At 37.8% G+C, this 11,809-nt stretch overlaps 1 protein-coding gene across 10 annotated transcripts in view; it reads right to left on the bottom strand.

Annotated features, from left to right (window-relative positions):
* Positions 1 to 11,809, bottom strand: part of Galphao (G protein alpha o subunit) — a 251,069-nt gene that overhangs the window by 111,914 nt on the left and 127,346 nt on the right. For all 10 annotated transcript variants that reach the window (XM_067776224.1, XM_067776228.1, XM_067776231.1 and 7 more), the window contains exons 3-4: positions 10,600 to 10,784; positions 13 to 173 (exon numbers count right to left, since the gene is read on the bottom strand). In XM_067776224.1, coding sequence (XP_067632325.1) covers positions 13 to 173; positions 10,600 to 10,784 — 346 coding nt within the window. The remainder of the gene's footprint in view (positions 1 to 12; positions 174 to 10,599; positions 10,785 to 11,809) is intronic.

Genomic DNA, 11,809 nt, shown 5'->3' with positions numbered 1-11,809 from the left:
GCATGTACTTACTATTTAGCGGAATCATTCAATTGATATTCGTTGCTACGTGAGAAGCACTCTTGAACACCAGCATCTTGCCATAATCGTTTCATGGCTGCCAAAAGCTCCTCTGAGAATGGTTCCGTATCGTGCATGCGTTGACAAACATCAAATACCATTTTTGCATCGTTCTGAAAGTAATAAAGGAAAGGCACAAACATAAAAGTTGAGTTTAGTAGTTTGTAAGTAAGTTTATAAGGGTGCGTCCTAAATGCGTCATAGTAACTAGTAAGTAGTCATTGATCATTCTTATTAAAAAAGAGAAAGGGTGTGGGCTTATAAAATAGTTGGTTTCTGTCCAATCTCTCATAAAGCAGGAAATTGTAGGTCCCGACGAATTTCAACCGACATTTTAAATTAAAGAAACAAAAAAAATTAAGACGATCTATGATTAAGGTCACATATGGGTGCTTCCATGAGAAGGTCAACCACGACTGAAAAAATTAAATTCTTAGAAAATTGGTTTTAGGATGAATTATTAATGGAAAATTGCTTGAATTTTTATTATATGGAAGCATTTGCAGCTTGTTGCTATTTTAAAACTCATAAACGCAAGAGCAAAACTGGGGGTCTCTTTAACTCAGTTTTCGCAAATTGAATCAACTATTTTCTCTTCCCTATTAACTAAACTAAGAGATTTGAAGTAGTGCAAATACATTTTAAAATTAAATTAACAATAACAACTACCTAAAAAAATGAGAAAAAGAGAAGTTTGAACTCGAATAACGGTATTTTTTTTATTTACTTTTGATAGTATACTTACGTCGCGTACGTTATGCAAAAACATTCTTTGTCTATGTCATTTGTGTACTGACAGTCGCAGGTAATAGAGATTACAACTCCAAATCAAGAAATCTTCTGGTTAAATATATTCGCTGAAATTTTCTTTTCAATCGAAGTAATAAAAATTGTATTACCCTTTAAAGTTTGTCGCATACGTTATTGTAAGTATGAATATTTTATTTAAATACTTTAAAATCGACGTTAAAAGCAATTTTTTTATATATATTATCCAGAATACATAGTTGAAAAACCATGAAACGGTGGCGCGAAGAGTTAAAAAAAGACGAAGCAAAGCTAAAAGAGTACCAGAAAAAAGAAGCTGAAAGGCAACGGGCCTATCGGAAAGGAAAGGCAGATGCAGCAAAAGAAGATGCAAAATTACTCCAAGAAAAAAGGGCAAAAGATCGAATTCGGCAGCGAAAATTGAGAGAAAAAAATGAAAATGTCAGCAACGTGGGTGCTGGTTCATCATATAGTTGCAAACAAACTTTGGGGAAAGCAGTACGAAAGGTAGAAAAGATGTTGCCAATGGACATAAATAAGAAAGTGGAAGTACTTGAAGCTCTTTACATGAAGTATGTACCACAGGCCAATAATGAACAGGAAACACACATGGGTTCGGTTGAAAGTTTTAACTTAATTCAAGATTTTTACTTGCGAGAGGGAGTTAGTGTGCAAGCTCCAGGCCGTAAAGATACGGTAATTTATAATGGGAAAATCGTCGCCAAGCGCTTCCTGCTCTTGACCGTGAGGTTACTTCGGGATATGTGGATAAATCACTTTTTTATCAGTACCGACCCAGCTATGTAAAATTGATAGATAAAACTCCACACAACATGTGTAAGTACCACGCAAACTTTGCTTTTTTATTGGAAGCATGTGCAAAAGTCATACCATCATTCCCAAAAACGTTTGAAACATTTTTGAAATCCTCTTGCTGTAATGTGTTGGATGAAAATTGTATGACCAATGAGTGCGAAAACTGCGTGCGAGATGTAGAGCAAGATTTAGTTCCTGTGTGTTTTCGTACCAACATGCATGAAAATGTGAAGTGGAAACATTGGAGGAAAGTTGATAACCATTTAACGTTAAACTACACCACTGCTGCATTGGCTGATCTGATTCATGAAATAGAAGCTCAACTGCCGGTTTTTAAGGTGCATAGCTTTATTAAACAATGTCAACAACGATATTTCAATGAAAAAAAGAAAAACATTACGGCTTCTGAATTGATTTTGCAAATAGATTTCGCAGAAAACTACAGGTTAATTAATCAGAATGAGATTCAAGATGCTCACTTTTCCTATCATCAGGTTACCATTTTCACATGCATTGCATGGCTTTTTGAAGAAACAAAGTCGTTTTCTATTATTAGCGACAAGTTGAGCCATAATAAGTTTGATGTTTGTTGTTTCATTACAAAAATTGTGGTTCAAATACTAAGTCAAAAAAAGGCATTACCAGCGTATTTTTATTCTCTGATGGGAGCAGTGCGCAGTGCAGTGCAAGTTTATTTTAACAAGTATTCCTTATTTTGTAAGTAAATTTAGCTGCAAATATTTTGAATGGAATTTCTTTGCCACCTCGCATGGGAAAGGCGCAGTGGATGGAATAGGTGCTGTTATAAAGAGAAAGGTGTGGCAAATAGTAAAAGCCAATAATATAATAATAATTTTTTTTCATTTTATAAATGCGCTTGTAAATATATCGAGGGCATTCATTTATTGTATGTATGCGCGGAAGAAATTGAAGATGTTTCTACTTGCATGAATGAAAAATGGAAAAATATTCAACCTGTTCCACAAATAAAAAAGAAACTTTTTTTTTCATTCGTCGACAGTCAACATATAAATGCTGCTCGAACGGCATACTCTTTACGAGAAAATATTAGAGTTTATGTAAATATATAATGTATTTAAATCAACAAATATCTTATGAATTAGATTTTATTTTCATTATCATATAGTTTTTTTAATAAGAATACATTTTTATATTGCCTCCTAATTAAAGTGTAAATTTCAAACAAAATACATATTATTACTTATATACGAGAAAAATTGTCGCGTAAGTTATGTCGCGTACTTTATTTAGTTTTTTTTTTTTTTTTAATAAAAATATCCAGAGATAATTTCTCTTTAAATATGAAAGAATTGTAAAGGTGCATTATTTAGCTTAGGTTACGAATTTTCAAAGAAAATAAGAATTGGCTTGATTCGCAGACTTTCGCATATATGTATGTGCGCCATATAAGCACTTCCGTTTTTGTCGCGTACGTTATCACCTCATTTTGAGCGGATATTTTAAACACCAAAGCTTTCAGGCCACCCATTTTTTTTTTCAAACATACTTCTTTTTAATTGCAACGTAACTGCATTTTTGTTTTCCCGAAAACTCGATTTATGTGAGATTTATATTACTCCAAAAGCGTATGAACGTCGCATACGGCTGCATGGAAACACCCATATGAATACAGTTAGTTGTTTTTGAAGGGAATACCATAAGGACACATATCTGGTTGGATAGGTGAGTATCAACCGTACTCGATACATGAATCGCTTAAAAATAATCACTAAACAATCACGAATGTCGTCACTAGTTCTGTCTAACTCCCGTCGCAGGAAGAAAGAGTGGAGCTGCTAATATATTAAACTGTAGGCTCAGATGGGGCGTTTAGATAACTATAGCTACTACGAAGATTGGGAGGAGACGAAGATGGAAATAGTGAGCAGACAAAGAGGTAATAGACACGAGGGAACACTTTTGTGCTGCTAGTCTACAAAAGCAGTGCGTAATTGTGTGAGCAATCATAGCAATGAATGGTATGCGAATGTTAATATTTAACAATCTAGGGATACGAACCTCATTGTAAGTAATCAGCAAATTTGTAGAAGTTCGTATCCCACATTGCCTGAATGAAAAGGGCGGGTGCACAGCTCGAATAGTAGTCACAGAGGCATAGACATATCTCAGCTGCTACAGTGGTCAGAGCTGCAGTTAAACCAAGGTGGGAGCTGGTCGAAAAAACTTAAACTTTAGGCAATCTAATAGTTATATGGGGTATATGTGATCGGGAGAAAGTTGTACCGAAAAAGTAATAACTTCCTACATGTATGTTCTTTTGACGTCTTCTAACATTGTTTCTGCATTTTAAGTGGAATATGAAATTTCAACTTTTTGCAAATAGGGCTAATGGGATGAGCAACTTTCTTTTTGAATGCGATGCGGTCTAGAGAAGAAGACTAAGGCTGCTTGGATCGTTGCAGCTGGAAAGTAGGCACATACACTATCTAAGTCGAGCACCATTCTGGACATTGTCAGATAACTTAGATTTAGATACTCTGAAGAGAATAAGCGCACAATAGACCTACAGATCGCACGGCATAATCTTACAACAATCTATCGATCTATCTAATTAGGGCGACTCACACTTCAAGAAATATTGTTAAGGAGGTTATCCCAATATACATTTGTAGGTACATGTATTCATACGTCCACGTAAGTTTTCACTATAGTTTCACAAAGCGAACTCAAACTTGCGAATGTACGCATACTTACATATACTACCTACATATACATACTATATACGTTAGGGTGGGTCGATTTGCATAGAAGAAAGTTAACCGATATCGCGCCATCGATTTTTCGATAGGATTTGGGCTCAGGAAAAAAAATTCCACTACTCATACCCAAAAAAATAATTTTCGAGCCTGTGAAATTTAATTTTTTTGACTTTATTTTTGACGTTGATTTTTAAGGTTTTTTCATGACCTACTAAAAAATTTTCATGTATATCCTGTCCGACCCAAAAATGTTCCCTAAAAAACAAAAAAAAACTGTTATCGCCAACGTTTTTAGCGGAAATTTTATATAATTTTATTATTTAATAAATTGACCCACCCTAATATACGTGCATGTCTTACATTCAATGTTGCTAGGGCACAAAAGGTATGCATGTGTATGTTTGTACATTGTTAAACTTTGCGCATATTAGTGGGGTTTACCTTTGTGCTTGAATGGGTTTATATCAGCAGTTGCTATGTACTGGCGTTTAACGTTAGTCAAGGTGTGTCGCATAATCCGCAATCCGCAACCCACAATACACAAAAGAATCTTAAACCACATTTACACTTAGACGCTAAAGCTCTTTAACATATTGAAATATACATAAGCAAAGACACACTTAATAAATGTGATTGCAAAGGGCCCAAAGAAGGTGCGTAATTTTTTTTTTGTAGATCGTAGATCGCCTCAACCAGGAGATATTTATACAACTGGCAAGACTTCTCAATACTTTTATATCAAGTCTCAGCAGAATTCCAGATACATTTTCCTTAGCATTCTGCCAGGAGAGAGCGAGAACCACTTTCGGTGCATCGTCCGCAGGAATCCTTACCAACCAATTTGGATATCGTAATGGATGATTTGGAGACCACCGACAGAGAATTCTTACAATAGCATCGCCTATCAAAACCGCACAAAAGCGTGACCGCTGTAGTGGAATTCGACAGACGACAGCAGACGACAAAATTGAAATTGGATATGTGCGGAATCATGTGCTATTTACAAATGTGTTCAATGGTTTCCGGAAGAATTTTTTTCGAAACACTTTTAAGGGCTTTTTTTTAACTTTTAAAGTGGTTGGTCCAGCTTAACCCCTATGTAGCTATTTTTTCAAGGGGACATCTTTTCAAAACGCCCAATTCAGTCCCTTCTAGAAAGGGAATAACATGCAATAAAATTTGGGAGATTCATCCATAGTACTACAGAACGCACCAGTGATCCCCTTTGCTGCGGCAGCTATCGGTCAACATCTTCCTGCTAAGAGTGGAAAGGTCTGGCTATCAAGTTATCGCCTACATCGATGAAGTAGCTTTAACTGTAATCGGGAAATATCTTCAAGCACTAAGCGAACTACTACCGACCGTACCAAATTACTACAGATGACAGCTCACTTGCAGTATGCTTGTCGTAAGAGGCGACTAAAATATCGAAAGGATTCAAGAGGTTTTGTAGCGCAACCCCTTCATGGAACTAGTGGGTGGGGGCGGGATGGCATAGTAGGTTCAATGTGGTCATATTAAATCGTTCACGAGATGGTCGGCTTGCACCTTAATGGTGCTTGTTACCAAAACGTACCGGATCTATAACCGACGAAGGACCACCAACATCGATAACGATCCCCAAAAGCTTCGGGGGAGTGTCGTTATCGCTACAACAAAAATATGCAAGCGTTACCATACATCGGAGACTAAAATATAGCAAAAACAAGTAAGGAATGCTAAGTTCGGGTGTAACCGAACATTACATACTCAGCTGAGAGTTTTGGAAACAAAATAAGAGAAAATCACCATTTAGCAAAATGAACCTAGGGTAACCCTGGAATGTGTTTGTATGACATAGGTTTCAAATGAAAGGTATTAAAGAGTATTTTAAAAGGGAGTGGGCCTTAGTTCTATAGGTGGACGCAAATTCAGGATATCGCCATAAAGATGGACCAGGGGTGACTCTAGGATGTTTGTTGTACGATATGGGTATTCTACTTAATATGGTAGGTGTCACACCCATTTTACAAAGTTTTTTCTAAAGTTATATTTTGCGTCAATAAACCAATCCAATTACAATGTTTCATTACTTTTTTCACATTTAGTATAGAATTATGGCATTTTTTCATTTTTCGTAATTTTCAATTTCGGAAGAGTGGGCGTGGGCATGGGCATAGTCGGATTTCGGTCATATTTTATACCAAGATAAAGTTTAGTTAAGATATATCGATTTTTGTTTAAGTTATCGTGTTAACGGCCCAGCGGAAGGACAGACGGTCGACTGTGTATAAAAACTGGGTGTGGCTTCAACCGATTTTGCCCATTTTCACATAAAACAGTTATCGTCATAGAATCTATGAACCTACCAAATTTCACAAGGATTCGTAAATTTTCGTTCGACTTATGTCCTTAAAAGTATTCTAGACGAATTAAATGAAAAAGGGCGGAGCCACGCCCACTTTGAAATTTTCTTTTATTTTTGTATTTTGTTGCATCATATCATTACTGGAGTTGAGTGTTGGCATAATTTACTTATACACTGTAAAGATTTTAAATTTTTTGTTAAAATTTGACATTAAAAAATTTTTTTTTTTAAAGTGGGCGTGTTCGTTATCCGATTTTGCTAATTTTTATTTAGCACACATACAGTAATAGGAGTAACTTGCCTGCCAAATTTCGTCATGATATCTTCAACGACTGCGAAATTACAGCTTGCAAAACTTTTAAATTACCTTCTTTTAAAAGTGGGTGGTGCCACGCCCATTGTCCAAAAATACAAACTTTCATCGCTTTATCCGTCTTTGGTAATGAACTATCGCACTTTTTCGGTTTTTCGAAATTTTCGATATCGAAAGAGTGGGCGTGGTTGCAGTCCGATTTCGTTCATTTTAAATAGCGATCTGAGATGAGCACCCAGGAACCTACCTATCAAATTTCATCAAGATACCTCAAAATTTACTCAAGATATCGTGTTTACAGACGGACGGACAGACGGACAGACGGACGGACGGACATGGCTAAATGAATTTCTTTTTTCACCCAGATAATTTTGATATATAGAAGTATATATCTATCTCGATTAGTTTATGCCGTTACGGATTACCGTTATGCGAACAAAGTTAATATACTTTGTGAGCTCTACTCAGCTGAGTATAAAAACGAAGAAAAAACGCTATCAAGGGCGGGTTTAAGGGTGCGTTTAACCAATGCAACATTCAGCCACAGTCAGTCTATAGAAAACTTCATGAAAGTTGTAAATCAGTTGAGACTGAAGCGATATCAGATTTGGACACGCTTGTACGCATTACGAAAGATTTCGTTTATCTGGGAACCAGCCATAACACTAACACCAATGTCAATCTAGAAATCAAGCGGGGAATTGAAATAAGTAGGAAGAAGTAAAGTCCTCTCACGGCAAACGAAAATCAAGCTCTGGATATCTTTTATCGTATCCGTCCTTCCATTTGCTGCAGAAGCATGGACTCTGACAACATCGGAAGAAGCGGTTTTGGGAGTATTGAGAGAAAATTTGTTCATGTTGGTGACGGCGCATCGCGGCGCGTACCGAAGAATATTTAACGACATGAGCTGTAAGGAAGCGTCGGATGCGATATGTTGAATGCCCAAAAGGTTTAGTGCCATTTAAATCAGTTAAAGGAACTCGCGAGCTCATTGGGAAACTTGTGAAATATTTTCTACACAGTTTTGTCAAACCCCAGAAAGTTGCTGTACAGTAACGAGCGCTACTGCTATTTAGATTTATGAGCAATGGCGAAGGCTGGTCAAGATGTGTTAACAGAGAAAAATATCGGAAAATGGTGAATGGAAGTTACGTAGGTCTCTGACTTTTGAGAGGCTCGCAAGCAACGGAATTTCATTGTAGGTCAGCAAAGTCGGTAACTCCACAGACGGTGGCTCATCATCTCTTCCGCCAAGGAATATTGTGGCTGCGGTGTGAAATTTATGTTTCAAATCCTTCGGTGTGTGAATGCCCAACTTCTCAAGTTCCTCACGAGTTGCCTGACTGCTTGAGAAGATGACTATGCCATTCGATATAGAGCGAGGTAAGCTCACTTTACCTAAGTCTTGTACTAATGTTCACGTTTTGCTCAGATGAAAGTTCAAGTTGAGTTAATGTCTGTTGAGTTGACAGAATAACGCTTTATGGAGACCACTTCAGAATTGGTCTGTAGTCTCAATAGCTCCTAGCTCGCCTCCCATTATTAAAGTTCTCATCCACATTTCAAAATTTAGCTAAATAACTTAGGCAAAATTAGGTTAGGTTGAACTGGCCGGATCCTGAGGACCTCACATTGGCTGAATGAGTCCATAGTGTTACCAGAAGTTTGCTCAAACCAAACTGAAAAGACATATCAAAACTAGGCCTTATGTAATAAAGTAACTCCGTCCTCTTGGCATATACTAGATGCTTTCTGGGAACTATGCCACTTGCTGCTTCGAGATCTTATAGCTGTGCCACTCCTGACAGGTGGAATCCTAACCCGGCTAGCGCAGGGCACTAGCACAAAAATTGCTTGACCGTTTCCTCCTCTCACCCGCAATTCTTACATCTGCCATCACTCCCTAGGCCTAATTTGCAAGTATGTGACGCCATAGTGCGATGTCCACTTAGAATACTCGTCATGAGCTTAGAGTCATCACTTTTAAATGATAAGAGTAACTTTTTAGGTTGTAAGACCTGCACATGACAATTTGCAGCCCCGCGCTTGATTCCACCCCCCCAACCTGTTTGGTCGATCACAGCAACCCTCGCTTTCTCTTAATGTCGCCAAATCCTATTGGGACGTCTACGATGCAAGCTTCGCGGGATGCGCCCATTTTTAAGTAGCTCATCAGCGCTTTAAATCCCATTTATACCTATATGTCATAGGACCCAATATAGACGTATGCTTCGGGCTATCTCGATTATTTCCAGGGATTGCTTACACTCTTAACAGCCATTTAAATGTTGTGCTACGCGGGATTATTGCCTAAATTTCTGCTTGGCTGTCAAAATAAAATTAGACGCGGCTGCAGTTTAAGCTACTCTCTGCAAGTATTTTTATGGCCTGATAAATACTACTGACAGCCTGTAGGATCTGTTTGTTTCCCAGTTCAGCACACTACGCCACAGATCCTACTACTATTTTGGAGCCATCGGTGTTATGTGGTTCACCTCATCTGCCATTTGGGCACCCTTACGCCAACTATCCACCTCTATTGTGGCCCTAACGCAGTTACGAAATTAATTAGTCTATTCATCCAGTATTTGCTAACGCCATACTATGACCGTATGTTCTGCGCTCATGCTGCCTTGAGTCATAGAGCCTGCTTGTAGTTGTTAACGCTATGTTGTTTCCACCAGGTCTACAGGTGAATGTGCAGAATGGCACACAGTGCAGCCGCCGGAGTTGTTTACAGAGCTGACGTAATGATAAGCATTGATAGCCTGCTTTACTCCTCTAATTTTTTGAGGTAGGTTATTTTTTGTGTGGCTGTCCACCAAGCAAAGAGTTCATAGTATAGAGTACGCTTTACAATCGCTGTAAATACCTAATGAGAGAGGGACAGGACCATAGACACCACGTACACCCCAGCATTCTTTTACACGCATAAAATGCCATCGAGGCCTTTTTCACTTTCTCCACCACTTGGATTTTCCACGAAAGCTAACTATCTAGATTTATTCCTACATATTTTGTACAAGGTTCTCCTCCAGGGTAAACCCTCTGAATTGAGACCTTATACCTCTTAGTAAACAAGACCATATTCGTCTTCTAAGCGTTGGCGGTTAGATTCACGGACATGTATATTATCCCGAAACGCCTTATCTATCAAATACCTAATTGCTAAAAGGCACTTTCCACTTATGACAACTGCAAAATCATCTGCGTATACCGTAAGGTTGACAGGTCCCTGGTCTAAATAAAACTGTAGGCACTCTAGAATTGTATCCACCATGTTAACTATTTCGTGTAGCGAAGTATCGATTGAGGACCCATACAAATAAGTATCCTGGGCTGATGACATCTGTTGAGTTTATTAAATTTTCTCGTCTCCATTTCGATTTTTCATCCGCATATCGAACATTTGTTAAACCCCACCTTAATGTGCACATTAAGCACAATACCACCCAAGCTCACTGATTTGGCTTTTATAACTACATATATACTTCAAGTACTTGTCCTAGTGAATGCTTTATATATTATCAGTAAATAATTTTCACGCTTACCTCTCGCTCATTATTGCTATACTGAATACTAAGGTTTGGCATTGCTCTAAGTATTGCAACTAATGATTGTATTGTGTTGCTGTAGACAACCGGCCGATATTGTTTAAAATCCTCTGGGGTAAACCCGCTTTCGTGGATAATTTTCATTTGTTTAACTATTGTGCTTTTACCCGATTCGCCAGCACCTGAAATGAAAAAGGAAAAAATAAAAATAAGAACGGGTTTTTCTTGAAGGAGGTTTTACTTAATCTGAAGTCAGCTTAAGAATCATATATATTAGCCGTGTTTTTTAACACGCGTATATCCGTTTACGCTTAAACTTTATATGGACTGCTAAGCGACAAAATTTAAATACACCTCTGAAATTGCTGCGCATAAATTTTGTCCTACTAAATTTCAATGCGCATTATACTCAGATGTAACTGAAATATGTGTCTTTGGTTCACCCTCTACACTAATTCTTCCCTGCAAAAATCGCGAGTACACCATGCATGCATGGTTGGAGTACTCGCTATGGACCAAGCGAGTGCTCCAAAATTAACCACAATTCATACAAAAAATATGGTCCAATTAACATTGCGATGTTCTAGGACCGGACCATATACTCCAGCTCCGCATTACATCAGAGTAATCCATGGAGTACACACAGCCAATAAACATCGTGTAGTGATTACAATCGTTAAAAACGAGCAATGATCGGCTTACAACATGTTCGTGTAGAACATGAGTTGGTCCATCGCTGCATTACAGTGGAGTAGAATGGTAAGTACTCCAGTGGACCACATGGTCCAACGACTTTTGCAGGGTTTGTATTCTATGTGTGTCCACAATTCATCGCAACTGATTCAGCTATATGTTATGCCCTATGGCCATCAGAGCGTTGTGTCTCCGCTTTTCGGTACACCCTGTTGCTGTAGCTAGTTGTTTAACCACAGCCGCTAGATGGGTCTCCTAAGCATTATCTAAGCGAGGATAGGCGTTTTTTTTCACGCAAAAACGAAACGTATACGCGTGTAAAAAAAACACGGCTATTACTTCTAATTGCTGTTTTTATGTACAGGTCCTTTTTTCGCTCATATTTGAAATTCAAATCTATAAATAAAGTTTTGGTTGTAAAGATGGAGATTCGGGCTATTAGCGAGCTTTGGGCAATTTTGCTCGTATTGCTTTTGTTTAGCTATATTTTATTAAAATAATTTATTAAAAATAA

The sequence above is a fragment of the Eurosta solidaginis genome, chromosome 3 (assembly GCF_040869045.1).
Source record: "Eurosta solidaginis isolate ZX-2024a chromosome 3, ASM4086904v1, whole genome shotgun sequence".
In the NCBI taxonomy this organism is placed as follows: domain Eukaryota; kingdom Metazoa; phylum Arthropoda; class Insecta; order Diptera; family Tephritidae; genus Eurosta; species Eurosta solidaginis.
This window is presented reverse-complemented; position numbering and strand designations above follow the sequence as displayed.